Genomic DNA, 26,019 nt, shown 5'->3' with positions numbered 1-26,019 from the left:
GACCTGAATAGATGGCAAAGGAAAGGAACGAGTGACTCATTCCCAGTACATTTTTATTCTTGCACTTCCTTCCACAGGCAGGGTGTTCTAGTTGGTTAAATAAGTAACAATAATTTAAAAAAAAAAACACCCACATGACAAAATGATACCAGATTGCGAGCAGGGTTTCTAGGTCTAAATTTCAGGGACAGTTTCATAATGTCCCTATGTCATTTTGCCTTTCTAGCTGTCTCAGGATCTCGTCAGCCTAGATTACCTCATGGTGACCTTGTACTCTGGCTTCTCATTTATTTCCTATGAACTTTGGAATCAGCCTGTGAACAAAGGGAATGTGTATCACATGAGTTCTGTTTTAAGTTGCCACATGATTGTCTAGAAATATTTTTCGGACTTAGCACATTAACTGTTATAGACAGTTGGCCTTCATGTGATTGCTAAGCCCTTTCCACAGGCTCAGCTTTACTTGCCCACAGGGAAACTCACTGACTAGATCATCTGGATGACAGACACACAAGGTGGCCACCCATGCAACAGCTCTCCCAACTAAAAGAAACTGTGCTTAGTATCTGTCCGCAGCTGGACCTTAGCTTTCTCAGCCAGTGTTATCTGGCATTAACACTTGGGCTCAACGTGAAGTTCTGTGACTGTTGGAGAGCACCTGGGCCAGGACTTCCTGCCCAGTCTGTGTCCCCAGTGCCTTGAAAGTGCTCATCTCATGCTAATTCTGTATCTAAACGAATGAATTCTCCAAGCAGGGGTATGAGAGGTGGGTTTAATAAAATGCACAGCAGGTTGAAGAACAACTATATGTCGGCTTTCTTTGTCTTCCCAGTTCCTATCAGGTGGTGGTTCTTCCTCTGAGCCTCCAAAGCACGTTTTCCTGTGATTCTGAAGGGGTGACCTCATTCTTCAGCAATGCCTCTGCTGACCATGGGTATGTGGCTGCAGAGCTACTGGCCAAAGATGTCACCAATGATAGCCTGGAGGTATCCATTGGAGACAGGCTGTACTATGGAAAATATTACAACGCACCCTTGAAAATAGGGAATGATTACTGCATTATACTCCGAATCACAAGTGAATGGAATAAGGTATAGTTCTTTTCAAAGTTCTTACACACTCTACGCTTTGCTTTCCACGTGAAATGTGTTTGAGCATGTGTTTTCTGAGTATTTGACATGAACACAGCATGTGATAACCCCCTGATAACTGATGACTCTTCTGTAAAGTGCTTTGCCTTTATAAAGGATGGGCAGGCCAAACCCTGACAGATGATACCATCTGAACTTCCTGGGGTACCCCCTTGGGTCTGCAAAGAAGATGGTCTGGCTTTAGGGGGACAGTTTCCTAATGTAGCTTTACCATTTCTCTCTCTGGCCATCTGAAGGTCTCATCACCAGAGGTTCCAAGGTGACTTTGCTTTAACCCTTGGGTGGCTATGTGGTTTCATGTATACCTGCTGAAGCTAGAGGTGGAAGGAAGTGTCCAGATCTTGCTCTCTGCTTCCCTTACAGCCTTTCCAGGCTGCTGCCTCCCCTCATTCTCCTGGGAAGCATGATAGAGGGATAGATAAGCCACCATCACCTTTTTCTTTCCCTGCTGATGTCATGTCCTTAGCTAAATACAGCATAGGCCCTATTCTCCCATCCCAGTCGAGAAAGGCTGTGCTTTTCCAGGACTGGTTCCCATATGAGAGAGAAATGTTCATTAGATAGTAAGTATAATGAGCTGGACGGGCACCTGGCCCGTTATTCATTTTTTAATCGAATTGTTTGCCATTTTTTGTTGTTGAGTTTTAGGAATTTGATATTTCTTATGAGTATGAATCTAGATTTTAAAAAAATCTCATATTGTTCCCTTATATGAGGTAAGAAAGATTTATAAATGTTTTCTTCTTAGAATGGAAGAAAATTTTTGACATACAAAAGACTTTAATCTTAATGAAGTCCAGTATATCTATTTTTCCTTCCAATACCTGTGTCTCATCCAAGAAATCAACAAAATCTGTTTAATGGAAAATTTCCTCTGTTTCCCTCTAAATTCTGGGGTTGTTTTTGTTTTTGTTTAGTGCTGATCTCGGGGCTTGAACTCAGGAACTGGGCACTGTCCCTGAGATTTTGTGCTCAACGTTAGTACTCTACCACTTGAGCTATAGCTCCATTTATGGCTTTTTTGGTAATTAATTGGAGATAAGTCTCTCATGGATTTTTTTGTCAGGGCTAGCTTTAAACCACAATCCTCAGACCTCAGCCTTCTGAGTAGTAGGATTGTGGGTATGAACCATAGCAAGTTTTATGGTTTTAATTTTTGCAATTATGTCTTTAATCTACTTATATTTTTATGTAGAGTGTGAGGAAGGTATCCAACTTAATTTTTTTTTGCATGCAAATACCAACCTTCCCAGCACCATTTGTTGAAGAGACTGTCTTTTTTCCATCGACTGTTCTTGTGAATTCTGTATCCTATTTCATTTTCTGTCTGTCTCTAGGTTAGCACCACTGTTTCAATTACTGCAGTGAACTACATTTCAAAATTAGGCAGAGTGAGTCCTCCAACTCCACCATGTTGTTTTTCTGTCTGTGTACTCTCCTAGTAAGTAGCACTATTCTGCCTATAATGGCCAACTCTGAAAACTAAGAGTAATTCTCATTCCTTCCTTTTTCTCACCTCCTTGTTCAGTTAGTCATCAAGCCCTGCCAATTCTAGTACCTCACTGCTAATTAGAATCATGATTCCTTTTCCTTTCTCATCATCATTGCTTAACATTAGGCTTCTCTGGACGCTTATTTTTTTCCTTAGCTTCCTGTTTCTTACCTTTACCTTTCATCTTGCTCTCTATGTGTGTGCATTATAAAATGCCCATGGACCGAGGCACTGGAGATTAATGAGCTTCCTCCTCTACCTGACCCCTGTCAACTTCTCTGCTGTAGTACATTCAGTTCCTTAGTAACCATCTTGCTATTTGAGATGGCTTTGTTTTTCCAGTGTCTTGACATGCATATATCACTGGGGATTCTTGCCAATTCCTCCATTTCCAATCTCTATACTTAGCCTCGAGGCAAAATTTAATTACATGTAAAATCTTATGGTTATTTTAAGCTCTTCCCAGAAGTTTTTTTTTTCAGTTTAAATATGTTTAAATATTTTTTCTTGTGAAATAAAAGATGTGAATGCTGAAAAGTGTCATTTGAAACAGAATCTCTTTAATGAGGTTAGAGGGCTTCTTCTACCTCTGAAAGACACTGCGCTGAACCTTACCACACACAATAATCCCAGAAGTCCCGACTGAAAGACATTCAAGAAATGATGATGGGGGAAGAGCAGGTTCTCCACTCACTGAATTTTTTTCCTGCCTTGGATTAGTGTTTGTTGGTGTTCTTGCCTTCTGCCTGGTTCTTAGATACATTTTGGGTAACCAACATGGCTGAGTGTCATGTGTCATGCAGTTGGCTGAACTATTACTGTGTATCAACACTACTTCCTTATATGACAACTACATGGGTCTCAGGATTCTTTTCCCAAGCAGTCAATGCTGGTTGCTCAGCGCTGGCAAGGGGAACAAAGCTCCTGCCATTCTGTTGTTTCCTCATGGGGGCCCGCTTCCCGAGGCCTGCAGTGTACCTGTGCACCTGTTCCCTGCACCAGTCCTGTGAGCAATGGTGAAATCACTAGAGCTAGCAACACAGGTCAGTGGGAAAATACCTACCTAGTATGTATGGGATTTCGAATTTGATTCCTAGTACATTTTTTAATAAGTATAGCATTAATAGCTCATAATGGTAATCCTCTACTCAGGAGGCTGAGTTCTGAGGAGTATAGTTTGAAGCCAGCTCAGGCAAGAAAGTTTGTGAGACTCTTATCTCCAACTCACAACAAAAAGCCAGAAGTAGAGCTGTGGATAAAGTGGTAGAGAGCTATCACTGAGGGGGGGGGGAACCTGAGGGACAGTACCCAGGCCCCAGGACTGACCCATGTGCGCGTGCGTGCGTGCGCGCGTGCGCGCGCGCGCGCACACACACACACACACACACACACACACACACACGCAAAAACTAGATGAATCTTGAAAGATTTCCTACTTCCAATTAGAGTGTGAAGAAGCTGAATCTCTGAGGACTGTGGCCTCTGAGCGACACTGCATGCCACCAACTGACCTGGGTTGTTGTGTTTTTCTTTATAGGTCAAAAGATATTCCTGTGCAGTTTGGGCTCAAGTGAAAGGTAAAACCGTTTTCTGATCATCAGTCTGTCCTTATTCATCCTCTGTTTGAGCTGCAACATTAGGTTCATGTTGAGATCTCTTTTTAAAATTGTGTCTAGTGACAGAAGTCCAGCTGCTACTATCTTAAGCAACAGTAAGAGCAAAAGGGATGGGAAGTTAGACATTACACACTTCATATTGCCTCTCAGTGGGGCTTTGTCTTATTTTTTTATTTGCTGATTCTGGGCTTACACTCTAGACCTGGGTGCTGCCTTGGAACTTTTGTGCTCAAGGTTAATGCGCTATCCCTGGAGCCCACAGCTCCACTTCTGGCTTGTTGTAGTTAATTTGAGATAAGAGTCTCATGGATTTTCATGCCCATGCTGACTTCGAACTGCCAGACCTCAGCCTGCTGAGTAGCTAGGATTACAGACATGAGTGACAGGCATCTGGCTCTTCCCTCCTCTCCCCTCTCCTCCCCTTCCCTCTCCTCTTTCTCCTTCTCACCATGGGCCATGCAGTGGGGAGAGACTGGCCCCAGCTGAGTAACTGCACTGGGAACAGAAGGAGGTGTCTATTTTCCTAGGTGAAGTGACTGGCTATCCAGAGGCTGAGTCTTTGTGCGGTGAGCTGGAGGACTATGATTGACCTGCTTTGGACTTTGTTTACTCCTGTGGCTTGCTGTGGTCACAGGGAGGTGGTTAATAGCTTCATCACAGTTGTATGGATGTGAGATTGGAGGTATGGCTCAGGTGGTAGAGCCACCAATGAGCAAAAGCAAGCATCAGAGTTTCATTGACAGGGGACAAGATTCCATAAAGAAAAGATGCACAGGAAAGCTTGCATATACCCTAAAACAAGAGCTATCACATTCTACTACTTTGTACAACACAGCTGCATGGCAGGTGACACACATAGGGACAATCACGTGTCCCACAGCGACATTATTGTCAAGGATGGTTTGCTGTGTAGCAGCCTTGCCCATAGATGCCATGGCCATCTTAGTTTGTGTAAGCATATTCTGTGATACTTGCGTAAGGACTGCATTGCCCAGTGACACGTCTCTCATACAGTGACTCTACTGTCAAGTGACACCATTGTCTTACCAAGGAAAACACCCACCATTATGAAATACTACCCAACATACTGTAAAATTAAAAGATAAAAATACAAAATGGAACCACAGGGACGCAGATTCAAGGGCTGCTCTAAGCCCAGGAATCCTGGGAATGGTAAGTTCTTGAACAAGTCCAGATGTAGCCTTTCTGCTGCATCTAGGGATCTGTGACTAAATGAGCAACTTAACTGCTTACAAAACACTGGCCCCAACATCAAAGGGAAAACAAGATAAGGACCACAATTGCTGTCGTTTAGAAAGGAGGAAAAGATGCAGTAATGCGGAGGGTCACATAACAGCAGCACCTCTTGCTGGCCAGGTGAGCAAACCTCTGCTCTGGCAACAGAACAAGGGACTCAGTCTGATGGCCTCAGTTCTGCCTGGCGAGAGTTCCTTCTCGTCTACTTCCTGCAGAGCATTGCCTCCTGGCTGGGTGCTGTCTGGCTTAAACCTTTTACTCTGCCTGAGCAGATTTACCTAAGGGGAGTGGCCTCTGAGACAGAGAAATCATAGTTTCTTGTCTGCAGGCTGGGGACTTCCCTGAGAGCACATTTCTATAAAACCAACAGGCACACAGCCAGCCAGTAGAGCTGGTAGTTTAGTTTGTGGCTAATACCAGAAATCTTGTCAAGTTTATGACCTTTTGAATCTGGACTTTTTCCTTATGGTCTTTGAGGAATTCTGCCCTCAGCCCACAGTATCAGTTTAACCTCTTACATCCTGGTCTTGGCCTCACTGCAGCATAGAACAATGGGCTGGTGTGGGGAGGAAGTGCTGTTGCTGCTGGCAGGAAGCTTCTGATGCCTGGGACTTCACAGTGGGAGATGTTATTCTGTTGGTAGACGGTTCTTTACAGGAAATGTTTCCGTGGGGCCTGGGGAATTAGGCTTCTTTCTCAATCTTATTTTCTATCTGTTCATTTTTACTCCAAGTTACTTTCAACACCAGTAGAAAAGTTGGCTTTTCAGTTGGGTAAAATAAATGACCATCAGCCATCTTGAATTGAGAACAGCCAGCTGTGTGTGTGTGTGTGTGTGTGTGTGTGTGTGTGTGTGTGTGTGTGTGTGTGTGTGTGTGTGTGTGAAAGAGAGGGGGGGAGGGAGAGGGAGAGAGACTCTTCATAGATATGTATGTGCTGTGGGCCGAGCTCCCTTTATTGAGGAGTTTAGTGGAAAACACAAGAAATAATCACTTGCTCCAACATTTGAAAAAGTGTTCTGCCAATCAGTTTCTAAAGGCACTAGGGATGAGAAGGGATTCTCCAAGGAAAAATTGCTTTTATAGAAGATGTGTTCACTTCCAGACTTCAGAAACAATAGCTTGCAGAATCTACTCTACTCAGCAGCTATTTGTTATGATTGGAAAATAAACTGGGTAGAAATAACCAGAGAGCTGGCTGTAGTTCTTCTGCTGTGGTAAGTTAATAGAAAGGATTTTACTTTGAGAATATATGTGAGTGACTTTTTGTCAGTCAGTGCCCTTTCCTCTTCCCTCAACCGGAGAGGCATTAGTGAAAGTGAATTTGAGCCTTTCAAATAAAAGCATTACAATGCTCTGGAAAGTAGTAGGAAAACTGTTATGGTGAAATTCTATAGGCAATCCTGGTATAACTATGTATAAAATTTGTTTGTGTGGGAGTAAAAGCCATAATACTACAAAATTTGTTTTTGAACTTCAGCTCTGGAAGTCTTCTCCCCCCCCCTTCCCCCTTCTCTCTCCCCTTCTTTTCCCCTCCCCTCTTTCTTCTCTCCTCCTTCCTTCTCCCCTCCAGCCCTTCCCTTCCCTCCTCTCTCCTTCGTTTCTCTCCCCTCTCCTCTCCCTTCTCCTATTCTTCTCTTCTTTTCTTTTTAGGCAATGCTGAGGTTTGCACTCAGGGCTCACCCTGGCTAGATTCTACCATTTGAGGCAGTCATCCAGCACCAGAAGTCTTTTTCAAAAGAATTTGGAGGGGCCAGGAGTGTAGCCTAGTGGTAGACTGCTTGCCTAGTATACACAAAGCCCTGGGATCAATTCCTTGGTACCACATTCACAGAAAAAGCCAGAAGTGGTGCTGTGATTCAAGTGGTAGAACTCTAACCTTGAGAAAACCCAAGGGCAGTGGTCAAGCCCTGAGTTCAAGCCCCCGGACTGAAAAAAAAAAGAATTTGGAGACTGCTACTTCAGAAAGTAATCAGGACAAGATGTGAGACCCAAATTTGCCCTGGAATTGTGCAAGGTCCCAGCTCCATGCTGACCTTTGCATTGACAAGTTATACTGTTTTTTGCACATTGCTCCCTGAAAGAACTTAGAGATAATTACCAGGGAACAGCAGTTGGTAAGATAGGAGAGACAGCTGACCTGGGGCCCGATTTCCTTTCCTGACTCATCAGCCTGGGGTTTTGAAGGGCTATTTGCCTTGGCTGGTTCTTAGTTGCCTCTGTGTGTGTACCATGAGGTCGGTCCCTTCTGGCCGCAAAGCACTAGGAGTGTCTGATTTCTTGAGTCATTTCTGTAGTCAGGGAACGTCCGCCAGTCCCAGGCACAAAACTTCTGAGTCACTGGTGACTCCTGCATGTTCTCTTTCAGCCTGCAGAATATACCAGCTTTTATTTCTGTGTCCGTGCCTTCACGCGTAGCACGGGCCTCAGACCTGGCTGTAGTTGGAGACCTGGCAGGGTTCCTTGCCCCTCCTGTCCTATCGTAAGAGGTCCCTCCGGCCTACACACCACCACTGACTCATATTTCTAATCAGCTTTCATTACTTCCTCTGATGATTCTTCCCAGTCCTCCATTTATTTTCTACCCTGGTTTCTGACCAATGGGTTTCTAATCACTTTCCTTCTTCTTCATTCAGACTGGTGTTCCAAACTTTTTTGTTTTGTAAGTTCTTTGCTCTTGTGACTTGATTATGAGAACTCCCCTTGGAATGCCCTGTAACTTGCCTGTGACTCTATAAAATCTCACCTGCTCTTCCAGATGAAAACCAAAGTCCCTCTCCTCCCTCAAGTTTTTAAACATTTGCTCTACAGTGCAGGATTCCTCCCCCCACCATTTCCCCACGTCTTCTCTTTAGCTATTCTGCAGAAGGAGGTGTAACTGGCATGCTTATCTACCAGATTTCAAGCCCTCCAGGTAGAGCATGTGGAGAGCAAGGACAGCCTGGTTCACACTAGCGTCCAGTCAGGATGCATTGAATTGGGGTGATGGCTGTGGGACAGCCAGCAGTTACTGGAATCATATTGGGTATAATAACCAAATCATATAAGCCAGGGAAGGTGTACATCAATATATAAGCCTACAGAATGAAGATGTAAGCCTATGACTATATATATATATATATATATATTCAGCTACCCATTGTATTTGTGTTTCAACCAACACAGATTGAAAATGTTCAGAAAAATATTTCATATGTACTGAGAGTACATATAGACTTTTTTTCTTGTCATTGTTATTGTATCTGACTTTGTTACCTGGTATGTTTTATGTACATTTATTTGTTTATTTGAAATAGGGAAGGGAAGGAGAAAAACAAGATGATTGGGAGTAGGTGGGGAGAGGAGAAAGTGGGAGAAAAGCATGACAAGGGGTATCAATGTTCAAGAAGTAATGTACCTACTACCTCTTGATATGTTACCCTGACAATAAAATACAATAATAAAAAAGAAGAAAAAAGCAATATAGCACAGTAGCTATTTATAGAGTACTTACTTTGTAAGTACTCTTATAAGTAATTTAGAGATGATTTAAGAATATAAGAGAATGGATAAATTCCATGCAAATTCTAATCATTTTATGCAAGGCCCTTGAGCACTAGAGGATTTGGAAAGACTCTTTGTCTCTGTCTCGCTCATGTACACACACACACACACACACACACACACTCACACACTCACTTTCTAAACCTCCCAGTTAAGGTAGAGAGTTTTAAGCCAGCCCTTCAATTCCTGGCATCTAGTGTACACCCACCCCCACTTTGCTCAAGTATTCATTTAAAGACTATTCTACAGGTTGCTGTGGAGGGATTTTGAAGATGTAATTAAGATCCTGGGTGTGGAGATGGTCTTGGTGGGCCTAACTTAATCACATGAGGCCTTTAAATGCAGGTCTAGATGTCAGAGTCCAGAAAGCTGGAGATTCAAATGGTGAGAGGGACTTGATCGGAGGGGTCTGGGTGAGGTGGGGGGTAGGATTCTCCCATCAGCCTTGAAGTTGAAGAGGCTACATGGCAAGAGGTGGCAAGAGATGTAGGTGGCCAGGAGGAGCTGAGTGGCCTATACTGCCAGCCAGTAAAAGGGGAAAAAGTGGTCTTCAGTCATATGGATGCCAGAAACTGAATTTAGTTGATCACCTGCATGAGATAGGGGCAGATTCTTCTGCAGAGCCAGAAGGAAATGCAGCCCACCCAAGGCCTTGAGTCCGGTCTTGTAGGATCAGAGAACCTGTCATACTGAATGTGAATTGTGAGCTATCGAATGGGTTTGAGCCACATAAATATATAGCAGTTCAGTAAGCTGCACTAAATAAAAATGAACATACAGCATTGCTCATTTATCAGGGTTGTTTATCTCTAAATTCATTTTCTACTTTCTCTCCTTTGCCATTGCCTGCTCTGCAGGGAATTCATGAGACCCTGGGAGAGCAGAGAATTGAGTATACTAGAAGTTGTAGAGCTATTTGTGCCATGTGGTGAACAGTTATTTTCAGAGGAAATAGCTGTACCTGTGTAAATACATGAGAAAATGTCCCCACCCAGAGATGTCCCCAAGGCTGAGGTGCAGTTAAGGTCTTTCGGACTCCTCTCCAGCTCTGTGATAATCCCATCAGGCACAGGATTAAAGGAAGACCCAGAAAAGCCCAGCCATTCTTCCTAAGCACTAGTCTCGTTCAGAGATCCAAGATAAGGAGAATGAAGAGTGCATCTAGTCCTGATGGATTACTTTCTCCAAGAATAAATAACTTATTTGGGATCTAACATTTGAGGAGAAAAATGAGCTGATAGCTGGATTGCATGGCCTGACACTGGAAAGGAAGATGACGAGACTACAAAAACAAAACAAAGCTGGGCATAGCTACTCAGGAAGCTGAGATCAGAATCAGAGGATCAAGCTTTGAAGGCAGCCCAAGCAGGAGAATCCATAAGACCCTCCCCTCCCCTCCCCTCCCCATCCTTTCCTCTTCTTCCTTTGTTTTGCTGATCCTCGGGTTTAAACTCAGGACCTGGGTGCTGAGTCTGAGCCTCTTTGTGTTCAAGGCTAGTAGTGTTCCACCACTTGAGCCACAGAGCCACTTCTGGCTTTTTCTGAGTAGTTTGTTAGAGATAAGAGTCTCATGGACTTTCCTGCCCTGGCTGGCTTCAAACTGCAATCCTCAGATCTCAGCCTCCTGAGTAGCTAGGATTACAGGTGTGAGCCAGCAGCATCCGGCTTCCAGGAGACTCTTATCAACAATTAATCACAGAAAAAGCTAGAAGTGGTGCTATGGCTCAAGTGGTAGAGTGCTAGTATTGAGGAAAAGCAGCTCAAGGACAGTGCTCAGACCCAGAGTTCAAGCCCCAGGATCACAAAAACCAAAACAAAAAAATGCAATTCAGTTAGCAGCTTGTAGCATTGTAGGGAATTTGTGGAGAAAGTCCCTAAAGAAGCCTGAATGACTACAGCCATGAGATCATGCACATTTTCAGAGTTCCGTATATGAATTAGGCCAAAACCAAAAAAGACAAAACTGCCATGAACAGTTCTGTCAGCAGCAAGTATTGGGGAACTAAGCTCTCAACTCTGCTTTGCAGCGTAAAGATCATGTTTAATTCTTAGGGGGTAAGGAATCTTTTTCCTGTCAAGGGCCATTTGGATTCTTATAACATCCTTCATGGGCCATACACACTTATCAATACAGACAGAGAGCTGCTGTCAGCTAATGAGGAACACATGCATCCATCCTGTCATGTACAAATGATTTCATGAGCCTTATCGGGCTCTGGAGCCAGGCATTCCCCAGCCCTGCTGGAGTAAGCAGTAGTTAAGTCCACTGCTTAGGGTGGTTCTGCTGACAGATAGATCCCACCAGGTCTGTTCTTCTACCTGTTGGCTTTTTTGGGGGGAGGGGGTGGGGAAGAGGGGATCATGGAGTTTGAACTGAGGACCTAGGTCCTGTCTCTGTTTTGTTTTTGTTTGCTTTTTATGCTCGAGGCCACTGCTATAGCACTTGAGCTACAACCCCTCTTCTGGCTTTTGAGGTGCTTAATTGGAGCTAAGAGTCTCATGGACTTTCCTGCCCAGGTTAGCTTTAAATCACAATCCTTAGAATTCAGCCTCCTCCAGTGCCTAGCCCTGCTGGTATTTGAGAGGGATCATTGAAAGCAAGGGAAAAGCAACTCCTCCCCAGAGTCTTCTCACCTGCAGAAAGCATATCCTGGTAGGCTCCCATACTTTGCACATGGGATGGGTGTCCTATTGCAAGTGATTTCTTTGAGAAGATTTCTGAAAGAAGAGGAGAGGTGTCGTAAGAGGCTAGAGGTGAGCAGAGAACAGGAAGCTGTTATACAAATGCAGAGCCACTCCTCAAAGTGCAGTTGATGATAACATGGCCAGATCTTCAGATGCTAGTGTAACCCTCTGGGAGAGCAACAGCTTCAGTTCCAAGACAGCAAGGACACTCTGAGTGCAGGTGTCAGGTGCCTCCCTTCTGTTCACGTGGTGTCACTCAGTGGTCAAGGGGCTGTGGCAGCTGCGATGCATTTGACATCAGCAAACACTGAAAAGCTCCTTGAGGATTATTATTTTTTGTTATGTCTTTATTGGGGTGTAGGACATAGGATGAGTAAGGTCCCCAGGTAATGTCCATTCTAATCCTGGGATGCTTTTTTTCTTTTGAGCTTTTTCTTTTTCTTGGCATTGCTTTTGCTGCTAGCAGCCTCTCGGGGCTTGCTGCTAACTGGCTCCTCCTTGGAGGAGCATTTCCTCTTTTTCTTGGGGACAGGGAGGCTGTCTGCCTGCCTCTTCTGGTTCACTCGCCACTTCCAACTTAGGTTGCTTCTTCCTCTTGGGAGGACTCCTGCCGCCACCAGCTGTCTCTTCAAGATCACTATTAACCGACTCCTCCTTGGAAAAAGCTTTCTTTTTGGGGGGGTTTGGAGAAAGAGACAGAGGGCTCTGGTTCTTCCACCCCGTTTTCCTGAGGAGCCTCCTGGGGCTTTTGCTTTTTCTTCTTTTTGGGTTTTTTTCATGAGGATTATATGTAGACTTAGAAACAAAGCAAATGGTTATGCACAGTTGGTATCAACTCCCTAAAAACTTTTATTTTTAATGATACTGGGATTTGAATTCAGATTGTCACACTTGCTAAGATGAATGCTCAACCACTTGATTCACACCCCCATCCCTTCTTTGCTTCAGGTCTTGTGCTCCCCACTTCCTCTGCAGGCTGGCAATACTCCTGGACTACAGTTCTTTACCTGGACTGCAATCCTTCTATCCATACCTTCAGAATAACTAGGATTACAGGTGTACACCGCCAAATCCAGATTGTGTGTGGAAATGGAAGTCTCATTCATTTTCTTTGGCCTGGTCTGTCATCAAATTGTGATTCTCCAAATCTCTGCTTCCTGAGTAATGAGGCTTATAAACAAGTGCCATGACACTTACCCCTAGTTATTAATTCTAAAGGAATTGATATCAAACCTAGAAATATATATGATGTAGATCTCTATCTATAGCCTCATTTAGCTCAATATTTTCATGAGTTAGCTTTTAAAATGTGGAGAGAATACAGTATAGAGGGAGGGATATAAGGGAAATTGTTGATGATGAAAGCTGGGAGGAATAACGGGTGGAGTGAATAAAATACGGAGGCAAGCTCCAGCCTCTCCATTAGCCTTGCATCCAGTGATATGGTATATCTTCTTTAAAAAAACAAAAACCCAACCACATAGATCATGTTACACACACACCACACACACACACACACACACACACACACACACACACACACACACACACACAGGACATCTCAAATGTAATCTCCATTTTCATTACTTGTAAGAGAACATTTAATCAAAGATGGAGTAATGTTGCATGATTTACATTTGCATAGAATTTGCTCATTTTGTTAGTGGGGTATGTGTATTTTCTTTGGTAATTGTAAGATGTTCTGTATGGTAGCTCCTTGCCTATTATTCCAAAGATCTGACCTGGTTTGCCACCTAAAAGTAACTCTTTCTTTCTTTCTTTCTTTCTTTCTTTCTTTCTTTCTTTCTTTCTTTCTTTCTTTCTTTCTTGCTTGCTTGCTTGCTTGCTTGCTTGCTTGCTTGCTTGCTTGCTTGCTTGCTTTCTTGCTTTCTTGCTTTCTTTCTTTCATCAGTTGTGGGGCTTGAACTCTAGGCCAAGGCACTGTCCCTAAGCTCTTCTGCTCAAGGCTAGCACTGTACCACTTCCAGTTTTCCCTAGGTTAATTTAAGAGTCTCACAGACTTTTTTGTGCTTGGGCTGGCTTTGAACTGCCATCCTCAGATCTCAGCCTCCTGAGTAGCTAGGATTACAGGTGTGAGCCACCAGCACCCAGCTAATCTTTCTTATGTTTCTGGTATATGGATTATATACTTTTCATGTTGCTAAAACCTTCTCTTACTGGAAGTCTCCTGCTTTAATAGCTAAATTTAACAAAATTCGTACCCACTTTAATACCCACCAACATTTTATAATTCATTCAGGTTTCAATTTAAATGTCTTTCTAAAGTCTGGGGCATATGGTACAAAATAGCTAGCCAATTTTCCCTCACACCAGTCATGAATATTTTATCATTTCCATTTCCCTAGTGATTTGAGACAGCAACAAAACAAGAGTAATGGAAATTATAATTCACAGTAGCTAATTAACATTTGCTTGTTGTTCACCAGGGGCAGGCCCTGAGCTACCATACATTACTTCATTCATTCCTCATGATAACCCTCCACAGTGGTTACTGTGATTACCATCTCCATCCATGTAGAAACTAAGTGGCTGAAGTGATCATAATAGTTGCTTAAAAAGTGGTGCTGTGGCTCAAGTGGTAAAGTGCCAGCCTTGAGTTGAAGAGCTCGGGGACAACACCCAAGCCCAGAATTCAAGTCCCATGACCGGCAAAAATACAAATAAAAATAAAAACTCAAGAGCCTTGAGTTTAATCCCCAGTATGGAAAAAAATATTGCTGTATTTTACCTCTGTAACTAACATTTTTGAACCAAAATATAAATAATGGCTTCTTTCTGTATACATATGGAAATTGCTCACACACACAGAAAAAAAATCCTTCAAGTATAATTGACCCTGAGAGAGAACAAACACAAAGCAATCCATTATGTGGTATTTGTATACTCACAAGATCAGCTCTCTTTTCCCTATAACATTAATATGGTCTGGTTTTACACTTCCTCTTCAGAAATGCCCCGGAACTGTGGTTTCCTGAGGGCCTGGCTCTGTGGATCAATTGGGGGTGGTGGCAGGGTATAGCAGCACTGTGGGGGGCATTCTCGGGATTCTTTGTTAAATGAGGCCCAACTCAAGGCTGTGAGAGAGTGAGCACAGTTGGGTGTGTACCTCCCAGGAGGACCGTTGTGGGCCGGCCTGGGGGTTCAGTGTGTGGTTTTTGTCCCACAGATTCCTCGCTCACACCGCAGCAGATGGTGGGTGTAGTGCTGGCCTCCATTGCTTTTGTGGTTCTTCTTGCATTCCTCTCCTTCTCAGCAGTATGGTATGTGGGGTTGTCATTTTTAAGAAATGAGTGGAATGGAGGGGAGGGTGGGGTGGAAGTCATGCAGAACAGCTGGGGGTGAGGAGGGTCCTGGGGATGGTGGAGGTAGTTCTGGCCGCCACAGAGCACAGTCGGCTCGTGGAAGGCATGACTAACCCTGCAGCTTAGGGTAGAAAGGGGAAGTTCTCCTACTGAAAGATAACTGCCCTGGCCGCACAGGGCAGGCTGGCTGACTTCCCATGATGCTCCTCTCTTCCACCCCAGACATGGGATTCACACTGGCAAAACCAAAGGCCATTCACTTTGCTTCTTCCCTTTGCTTCCTGTCTAGATGGTGGATTGATTGGTGCTGAATGTAAGGATGCACTGGTGCTGGGACAGATGTTTCCATAGCTTCTCTGGTGTCTGCACAGAGGCCCTGGGTAACTTCCATTCAGAGGGGTGTGTGGACCTGTATCTTTCTCCATTCTCAGCCCAGTCTCATTCCTGGATTCAAGATGGCAGCTATCACTGTGGAGACACCACCCCTCCTCCCAAAACAAAAAGGAAGAAAGAAAGAAAGAAAGAAAGAAAGAAAGAAAGAAAGAAAGAAAGAAAGAAAGAAAGAAAGAAAGAAAGAAAAAGAAAACTCAGCAATCATTGCTGCTTCGGGAACAGTTCTGTACCGATGAACTTGAGACCAATGTAATAATTGACCACAGACTACAGATCATGGCAGTTTGGGCTGAGTGATACATGAAAGACAGATTCAAGAGTCTCTTTTTTTTAAATTGTTATTCTAAAGGTGATGGACAGAGGAGTCAGGCAAAAGGAACATTTCTTTTTGGACAATGTCACTCCTTCCCTCAGTCTCTCTCCCAGTTTTTCCCCTCCTGACCCCACTCACATTTTCAATATAGTATATCTTCTTTTATAGCATTTCTGCTAATAAATTTAGGACTGATTTTTTTCCATCAGATGTCATGAGATGGTCTTATTTTGGAGCTAACATTTGGCTTTTATGGTGGAGGTTATTGAAAAGAACAAATAACATGGACATGGGCAAATGCTTCAAGCATTGTAGAAGCAGTTTTCCTACAACTAATTGATTTTATAACTGATTAGAAAACATACTAGCCCAACCACTGAAGTAAATTACCCACAATGTCCCACTATCAAAGCGGCATTGATGTGATACAGTTCCCAGTTCTATGTGTACTCCAGACTACTATCTGTATTTCAGTAAAAAGTATTCTGGAATTTAGATTGCTCTTACTTTAGTTAAAAGTTTGCTTGGTGGGGGCCGGGAGTTTGGCCTAGTGGTTAAAGTGCTTGCCTAGCATGCATGAAGACCTGGGTTCGATTCCTTGGTACCACATACATAGAAAAAAGCTGGAAGTGGTGCTGAGGCTCAAGTGGTAGAGCTCTAGCCTTGAGAAAGTCCAAGGACATTGCTCAGGCCCTGAGCTCAAGCCCAGGACTGGCAAAAAAAAAAAAAAAAAAAAAAAAAAAGTTTGGTTGGTGCTTCACTGTTTAAGTTGGGGTGTGATGGAAATATACTAGTAAAGGGTTCAGAGACCATCATCACATTCATAGTGAGACAGAAATCCATACGTTGCAGGGCAGCTGGGGGAAATAATGCTGAGCCATATTTACCAGCCACTATTGTTACTATGTCACGGCACCTGAGACTTTAATTCTAACAGTATAGGTATGTTTTCATGATACTGAATTTACAAGTACAGTGTATTAGATTTAATTTTTCTTGTTAGTCATGGGTTTGAAATCAGTGCCTGGGTACTGTCCCTGAGCTTTTGTGCTCATTTTGAGCCACAGTTCTACTTCTGGTTTTGTGGTGGTTACTTGGAGATAAGCATCTCACAGCCCTTTTTTTTTTTTTCTGCCAGTCCTGGCTTGAGCTCAGGGCCTGAGCACTGTCCTTGGACTTTCTCAAGGCTAGAGCTCTACCACTTGAGCTTCAGCACCATTTCCAGCTTTTTTCTATGTATGTGGTACCGAGGAATCGAACTCAGGTCTTTGTGCATGCTAGGTAAGCACTCTGCCACTCGGCCAAACTCCCAGCACCCCTCTCACAGCCTTTTTTACCCCACCAGCTATGAATGGGGATCCTCAGCTCTCAGCTTCCTAAGTTGCTACAATTATAGGCAATTTAACTGTGTGTGTGTATGTGTGTGTGTGTGTGGTGTGGTACAAGGGCTTGAACTCAGGGCCTCCTACTCTTAACAAGTTTGGCACTCTACCATTTGAAATGCACTTCTACTTCCAGCTTTTTGCTGATTAAGTGGAGATAAATAACTCAAGGACTTTTCTGCCTAAGTTGGCTTAAAACCATGATCCTTCCTTAGATCTCAGCTTGCTGAGTAGCTAGGATTACAAGCATTATCCATACGGCCTTGACTTTACAGATGGAATTTGTAAGGAAATCATCGCATAGGATCACACGGATAAAGGCCAGAAGGAGAATTATAGGGAAGTTTACTAGCCAGGCCATCTTGCCCTTGGGGGGAGGGAGAGCGAGGAAAAGATGAAGGCACTCATACCCATTCTCCACTCACCTACCCTGATGGGAGTTCATGTGGGGGGGGCATTCTGCTGATGCAGCTGCCCTGGGAAATGCAGTGGGAGGGGCTGAGGACCTGAGGTGGGGGAATACTAACTACCAGAGTTCATGTTCCATAACTTCTATGTTAGCTCATCTCAAGTCTTAGTAATGAAAGAATGGAGAATCAGCTGGGTGCCAGTGGCTCATGCTTGTAATCCTAGCTACTCAGGAGGCTGAGATCTGAGGATTGTAGTTTGAAGCAGGAAAATCCTCATGAGACTCTTCTACCCGATTCACCACTAAAAGACAAAAAAAAGTCAGAAGTGGTGTTGTGGTTCAAGTAGTAGAACGCTACTAACCTTGAGCACAAAGAGGCTTAGGATAGTACCCAGGCACTGAGTTCAAACCCCACAAATGACAAAAAAAAAAAATGGAGAAGAAAGATGTGAGGCCTTCCTCGTTCTTTGCTTGGCCTAGAGCATTAAAGACACAGGGAGGAAAAGGGGGTACAGTTACATTGTACATTGCCCCAATGGAGCAGATATAACAGTGGCAGTGGAATTGTGCCCCTTTCAGTGTAGTGTGTTCTCTGCTGGCTGGCTGCATGTTGATGGGGGACAAATCTGAATAACCTGGCCCCGTGGTTCAGATACAGTCTGTCCCAACCACAACTCAGGCTGCAATTGGATAGCCATTTGAGATGGTGTTGGGGAGGTGGGATCTTTAAGAGCTGATGAGCTTGTTAAGAGGGATTCAGGCCTTTCTTGAATGAGTGACTTCTCACTCAGTGGGACCAGGTAAGTGACTGTGCCACACATTTGCCTACTCCTCACCTTACTCCCGCTCACCCCTCAGAGTTCCCTGTGCTTTGAAGCACCACAAGGCCCTCACCAGAAGCCAAGCTGGAGCAAGCACCAGGCCCTTGGCCTTCTGAACCTCCAAAATTGTGTTTGTTTGTTTGCCAGTCCTGGGGCTTGAACTCAGGGCCTGGGCACTGTCCTTTAGCTTTCTTAAGGCTAGCACTCTACCACTTGAGCCACAGCACCACTTCTGGCCTTTTCTGTGTATGTGGTACTGGGGAAATCACACCCATGGCTTCGTGAGTGCTACACAAGCACTCTACCACTAGGCCTCACTCCTGGCCTGAATCACCTAGTTTCCAGTATTCCTTCATAGCTGCAGAAAACAGACTAAGACACATCTCCTTAGCAGATAAGGAGACAAGAAGAAATCATCCATAAAGCTGTGCCATGCAGGAGGAGGGGGTGACGGGGGAGAGTACAAAGTTCTCTGGTCCACTGAGAAAAGTCAGGGAGAGAGAAAGAATCTCTCAACTCTTGCTTATTCAATGTCAGCTGCCAGTCCCAGCCCCCTACCAGTGAGACAGGTTTAGATGTAATTGTTCTGTTCTTTGAGGAACTACCCCAGACTGAAACTTAAGCCCCACATTGAAAGCCTTTCTGGCTCTTCTGTTGTTGAGTTAATAGAGTGGAGCTCTTAACAGACTATACAGGTAGCTTTCCACTTTTAATTTTTAGGAGCAATAGCTCAAACTTTCATAGCTCTTTTAAAATTACCATATATTAGTTGTACAAGGAAGGTTTTCTGTACTTCCATATAATGTTCCCATCATATCTACTCCTCCCCTCTCCTTTCTCTCTCTCTCCCTCATCCTTCCTCCCCTTTCTAAAATAATTTCAGCAGGTTTCATTGTTCCGGAAGTTTTTTGATTTGTTTGTTTTCTGTTTTGTATCAGTCCTGAGGTTTGAACTCAGGGCCTTGGCACTCTCCCTGAGCTGTTTTTTGCTCAAGGCTAGAGCTCTACCACTCAAGCCATAACTCTACTTCTGGCCTTTTTTTTTTTTTTGGTAGTTTATTGGAGATAAGAATCTCACAGACTTTCCTTCCCTGCCTAGTTTTGAACCACAACCCTCAGATCTCAGCCTCTTGAGTAGCGAGGATTTCTAGGATTATAGGAATACCAATGCCTTTACAAATTATTGTAGTTAAATGTTAGATGGGGCCTGGGATGAGAAAGGAATTTCCTCAAAGGCAATGTCTGTCAAAAGACAGAATCTACCAGACACTGATGGCTCTCACCTCTAAGGAGGCTGAGCTCTGCAGATCAAGGTTTGGTGCCAGCATGGGCAGGAAAAATACCTGAGACTCTTATCTCCAATTGCATACACACACACACACACACACACACACACACACACACACACACAAATGCTGGAAGTAGAGCTGTGGCTCAAGTGGTACAGTGCTAGATTTGGTGCTGATGAAGTGGGGGGGTAGCTTAGGGACATTGCCCAGGCTCTGAGTTCAAGCCCCAGGATGGGCACAAAACAAAACAAGACAGGATCTGTCTGAGTCGTTCCTCCCTCCCTTACTTTATTCATTATCAGTTCTATAAATGTCATATATGTCTGTAATTCCTAATTTCATACTCTGGAACTAACTGCCAAAGATAGCCCTGTCCAAAGGGCTCAGCAGATTTTGCAGCTGGAAGAAATCCACTTGCTTTGATTGGAAAGTTTCTGATGAAGATAATTGGTTATTAAGTTAAATAGCAGCTGTGGCTCTGGGCAAGAATATTAACACAATTCATATATCTGTTATGTTTTTTTTCTTATTTTTTTGTTGCTGTGACAAATACCAGAGAGAAACACTAGAGCGAAGGAAAGACTGATTTTGGTTCATGGTTTCAGAGGTTTTGGTGTGTGGTTGGCTAGCTCCATTGCTGTGGGGTTGAGGTGGTCAGAACATCCAGATGGTATGAAGGGTAGATAGAATGAACTTGCTCATCTCATGGCAGCCAGGAATCAGAGAAGCAGTGAGGGTGTGAAGGGAGGAATGCCTGTGTTAGCAGATGTCCTCATTCTTCCTCTTTGATTCCAGCTGGTCCTTAGCCTGTGGAATGTCATCACCCATATTTGGGATTAGCTAAACTAATCCTTCTTGGCAATACCTCACAGACAGCCAGAAGTGTGCTTTACTAATTTCCTAGGTTGACAATGAAGATGGACCATCACAATGCATGCTTAGCAAAACACATAGACATTGCCATTTTGTCAGACTACTCTAAATTATGATGCTCTTTCTCAGTACATAACAGAGCAGTGCTGAGCATTTTTCAAAAGATTGCTTCAATTTTCCCCTGCAGTTCTTTTCTAATCATTTTACCCAAAATGTGAAGACAGCTTTAAGTTCTCTAAATTTGCCTGGTCACCCCATTATAATAATGATTTTGTTGTTTGAAGTTTTTTTTTTTTTTTTGTAGCAGTCCTGGGGTTTGAACTCAGAGCCTAGGCACTATGCTTGAGTTTCTTTGCTCAATGGCTGGCACTATACCACTTGAACCAAAGTTCCACTTCCAGTTTTTTTGGAGTAGTTAAAGAGAAGTGTCTCATGGACTTTCATACCTGGGCTGGCTTTGAACCTTTGTCCTCAGACCTTAGTCCCCTCAGTGGCTTGGATTAAAGGTGTGAGCCACTGGTCAACATGAGTTTTATTTTTTTTTGCTGTTGTGATTTGTCTTTCTAGGTAGAGTCACAGTTAAGTGGGAAGGAGTGGGGGGGTGGTGTGGTAGGAGAGAATGCAGGATTCTTCTGTCAAAGGACTCATCCCACTATGGCTACATTCTAAAGTGGCAATGGAGGGTCAATTTTTATTTTTTATTTTATTTTTTTTAATTTATTAACATTGATTTTTACATCATATTTCAAATGACATGTTTAACAAATGAGTATTCAAGAAGGGAATCTCTATATACAATCACTGGCACTTAGTTTTTAGAACATAATCAAAATTAGGCTAAGGTTTTATGTATCATAGATACATACTAATTTATGAAATAAAACATGTCTATAGAGTCATAGAATTTTTATTTTTTTAAATGAATTTCTCTTGGGGACAGTGTGTAGAGGAGAGCACTTAGATCTAGTCTGGAGTGTTCTTGATCAAGACTTAAGACTAGGAGATTTTCTGGACATGAAATGTGTTTTTCCTGGATGGATGTTTTTGGGGGCCCATAGTTTCTGATTGTATCCTTGGCTGTATAACAGACACCTCTTTCATTCCATCCTTACAAAGGTTCTGTGTGGGAGGAAGATCAAGGGTCATTGGCCTCCATTTTAAAATGAAGAACTGGATTCAGACGGATGTGTGGGCCAAGTCTCCTGATGGCAAGACTTAGGCCTGACGTTTGCCAGTACTTGGGCCAGCCACTGAGCTGAGTTTTGGACAGCCTTTGGTTCTGGGACAGTAAGGTCTTCAGATTTCTAAACAGTATTTCTATAATTTAGAACATTACCTTTATTATAGCATATCTCTTCCCTCCCCTCCCTCCCTCCCTCTCTTCCTTATTTTGCCAGTCCTGGGGCTTGAACTCAGAGCCTTGGCGTTGTCCCTGAGCCTCTTTGTGCTCAAAGCTAGTGCTTTACCACCTGAGCTACAGTGCTACTTCCAGCCTTTTCTGAGTAGTTTAACACAATCCTCAGCTCTCAGCCTCCTGAGTAACTCAGATTGATTACCGGGGTGAGCCACTGGCGCCCAGCAGCTCATGTCTCTTATCTTTTCAAACAACCAATCAAATGAATGGGGAAACAGTTAATAGTCTCGGACTCAAGACTTTGAATTCCACTTAAGATAACAGCAGGGCAGTGTGATTATCTTCAAATTCCACAGGAGCTAGGGATAAAGTTAATATGTAAGTTGATTTTGCAGGAAGTAATGATTTCTCAATGCCCCCTTTCTTATTCCAGCCTCATGTTCTGGTTTTCGAAACCTGTTTTTCCATTTCATTCTTCCAAGAGAAAACCTCTAGTCATAGCTTAGCAGTCAACCAAATAGTGTGGAGAACCTTCGATGGCTTCTGGAGGGGAAAAGGGGTGTGGTCCTTTTTGTGCCGGGCTGGGGATATACAGTGGGGCGAATCATCAGGAAAGCACTGTGTGCTCTTGTTGTAGAGGACAAATCACACTGGAAGTGGGGAAGGTGTGGGTCTTCATCTCCATACTATTTTTTTTTTTTTTTGCTGGTCCTGGGACTTGAATTTAAGAACTAGGTACTGTCCCTGAGCTACTTCTGCTCAACACTAGCACTCTACCACTTGAGCCACTGGACTACTTCTAGTCTTTTCTGAGTAGTTTATTGTAGATGAGGGTCTCATGAACTTTTCTTACCCGGGCTGGCTTTGAACCATGATCCTCAGATCTCAGCCTCCTGGGTAGTAGTTAGGTGTGAGTCACTAGCACCTGGTTTCCAGGCGCGCTCTCTCGCGCTCTCTCTCTCTCTTTCTCTCTCTCTCTCTCTCTCTCTCTCTCTCTCTCTCTCTCTCTCTCTCTCTCTCTCTCTCTCTCTCTCTCTCTCTCTCTCTCTCTTCTCTCTCTCTCTCTCTGCTTAGAGCTTGAACTCAGGGACCTGGGTGTTGCCCCTGAGCTCTTCAGCTCAAGGCTAGTGCTCCACCACTTTGAAACACAGTGCTACTTCTGGTTTTCTGGAAGTTAATTAGAGATAAGAGTCTAGAGAACTTTCATGCCTAGGCTGGCTTTGAACCTCAATGGTCAGATCTCAGCCTCCTGAGTAGCTATCATTATAGGTATGAGCCACTGGTGCCTGCCTCCAATTTTCTGTTTAGTCCTATTGATCTACTTCTGAGGCCATAGTACCTGCTATAAGTTATAAATAGTTCTTTCTCCCAATACCAAGCAAAAGTAAGCTACCAATCCTTTTCTGTTCATTCCTACTATATCCTAGGCTTTTATTACATTTTTCATCAGTATTTATTGTACATAGAGAATTATTCACTTGGGCCCCACCTATTTAGTTTTTTTTTAAGGAGATTTGTTATCTAAAATTTCTATTTGTGTACCAAGTATTCTAGCTTTCAACTCACAAGGTAAATCATGCATGTGTTTTGTTGTGTATGTCTAGGTATTTTATACTGAATTATCCTGAATGCTGTCTGGTTCACTATCTCAGCTCCTACCATGGTATCTTACTGCTGGCTGATGGAGTTCTTTTGCCCTAGAAATCTACTTCTCTTTTGGCCTGTGGCCATCTATATGGTGCTTCCAGCACAGTTACTTTCTGAAGGTTCTATTTGATCCCTAGAAACACTTCCTATGCCAAGGAGAGGATTTCCTGGCCCTCGTGGGTAACTTCAGCTTTGTCTTCCAATCCTTTGACATAGAATTTACTTTTATTTGTTTGTTTGATTTCATTTTAACCTTGTTACAGAGCTGACAGCTGACTTTATAATCCAAGCCTGGGGAAAGATGCCAAGGCTGCCAGAAGTGAAAATGACCAATAGCTGTTCTCTGCTGGCCCTGCAATCTGACCTTCTCACCTTTGCCCAGATCCTTTCACTTGAGTGTCCAGAGATGCCAAAGAGGGAAAGGGGACTATTTATTTAGATTCCTGAACTTGTGCTCTATTCTCTAGCCTTCAAATTAGGATTCAGGATCTGCAAGCTTGCCAAACTAAGGGAGAACCTAATATGAGGACCTGGAAGGTTAGCTCTTTGCTGTAGTTTCTGGGAGACATCTTGAATCTAGCTGGGCTTAGCTAGGAAGTAACACTGAAGCTTCAAGAGGGTGGGGAACACAGAAGCTTCAGTCTTGCCATAGTTGAGTGCAGAGTAGTAGAGACAGGCGGTACATTGCACAGTGCCCTTGAGAAGGGGACTCAGTTTCAAGGACTGGAAAGATCCTGGATTGTCTTGGGGTAATGATTACAGCTTGAAATGTCACCAGTTCTGGTGATCACCAAACTCCAGTGCCCAGCTAGCTGGAATGGATTATTCTGGTAACTGTCAAGGACGGCTGTGAGGCTCTCACCACCATGCTGCATGTGCCTAAAGCAGGGAGGTGCCACAAAAGGAGAATCATTATTATGGAACTTAGGAAGAGGCAGAGGGTAGAGGCTGGGTGGTGCAACTCCTGCACTAGTCAAGAAAGTCAGTGTTGATCCTGGTTTAGAGAATGTGAGCGTCCACACTACATCTAATCCTATAAGAAAGATGGCAAAGCCGGGTGTGGTGGCTCACGCCTATAATTCTAGCTACTCAGGAGGCTGAGATATGAGGATTGTGGTTCAAAGCCAGCCTGGGCACTAAAGTCCGTGAGACTCTTACCTCAAATTAACCACTAGAAAACTGGAAGTGGTGCTGTGGCTCCATGAGTAGCGGGTAGACTTGAGCTGAATTGCTCAGGGACAGCAGCCAGGCCCAGAGTCCAAGCTCCACTACTGACAAAAAAAAAAAAAAAAGGAAAGAAAGAAAGAAAAGAAAGGAAAAGAAAAGAAAAGAAAGAAAGAAAGAAAGAAAGAAAGATAGGGATATCTTGGCCTTGAAGACTCAATTGCCCCTCCTGTTTGACTCCTTGAGATTAGATGGAGAAGAAACATTGCTGAAGAAACCGAAGCGAGAGACCAACTCTCCGTCTACCCTCCAGAAATCCCACTCTTACCATCCCCCTCTTTGCTGTCTCCCATTTGTCTCTGCTCTCCTTCATTCTGTCTCCAGCCTTTTCAGCCCGTTGAGTGCCTCTGCACCCCTCCGGTTCCCACAGGCTTCCGAGGAGAGACCACTTAGGTGGGGTGAAAGCTACATGCAGAGTCAGAACCCAAGATGCAGATGTGGATGGGAAAGCATGGGAAGTACAGCCAGATCGTTTGTCATTAGATTAGATCAAATAAAGAAAGCCCAGTATCCTGGAGGAGATTGTTTTCTCCTTTGGTGGTGGATAGTGGTGGCACAGATTGTAGAACAACCTTGGACATTTGGTTGTGTGCTTTGGCAGGCTGCTCGTGTGTGCTGGGAGAGCTGACTGTGTGCCTTGGAGGTTTAACCATGTTTCCACTTGCCTTGTGACTTACTTATGTTGCACACTTCGGTATTTTCAAGCCGATCAGATTATCCACTGTGGAGTTGCCAACTGATGGGCTGCTTGCCCACCTAGCTTGGCCAACTTGGCCACTCAGATTTTGCCCTCCGTGGCTGGAGCATCGCCAGTGTCATGAAACCAACCTCTAATCTGCCTGAGCTTTGAGGAAATGACCAAATAAAACATCTGTATTGTTTTACCACTTTTATTGTAAGACATCTGTTTCGCATAATTGCTTGCTTGCTCAACCACAGTGTTGCTTTCTCGTAAACTGGAAGGGAAGGATGTTGGACTGAGCAACAGGAAAGAACTTAACTTTGAACAAGTACTTTTCCAAGCAAAATGAGAACTTGAAACTGAGCCTTAAAAAAAGAAGGCTTATGGATTGGGAGTGTGGCCTAGTGGTTAAAGTGCTTGCCTAGCATGCATGAAGACCCGGTTCGATTCCTTGGTACCACATACCTAGAAAAAAGCCAGAAGTGGTGCTATGGATCAAGTAGTAGAGCTCTAGCCTTGAGAAAGTCCAAGGACAGTGCCCAGCCCCTGGGTTCAAGCCCAGGACAG

The 26,019-nt window shown here is 43.8% G+C and overlaps 1 protein-coding gene across 1 annotated transcript in view; it reads left to right on the top strand.

Moving 5' to 3' along the window:
* Positions 1 to 15,440, top strand: part of Susd1 (sushi domain containing 1) — a 103,995-nt gene extending 88,555 nt beyond the window's left edge. The window contains exons 12-15 of the mRNA XM_090330434.1: positions 833 to 1,091; positions 4,181 to 4,220; positions 14,931 to 15,024; positions 15,356 to 15,440. Of these exons, the coding sequence (XP_090186560.1) occupies positions 833 to 1,091; positions 4,181 to 4,220; positions 14,931 to 15,024; position 15,356 (394 nt within the window). The 3' untranslated portion in view covers positions 15,357 to 15,440. The remainder of the gene's footprint in view (positions 1 to 832; positions 1,092 to 4,180; positions 4,221 to 14,930; positions 15,025 to 15,355) is intronic.
* Positions 15,441 to 26,019: the final 10,579 nt, after the last annotated feature.

This window comes from Megascapheus bottae, chromosome 3, assembly GCF_031878675.1.
Source record: "Megascapheus bottae isolate mThoBot1 chromosome 3, mThoBot2.hap1, whole genome shotgun sequence".
Classification (NCBI taxonomy): Eukaryota; Metazoa; Chordata; class Mammalia; order Rodentia; family Geomyidae; genus Megascapheus; species Megascapheus bottae.
Note: the sequence above shows the minus strand (reverse complement) of the source record. Positions and strands in the feature narration are given on the sequence as shown.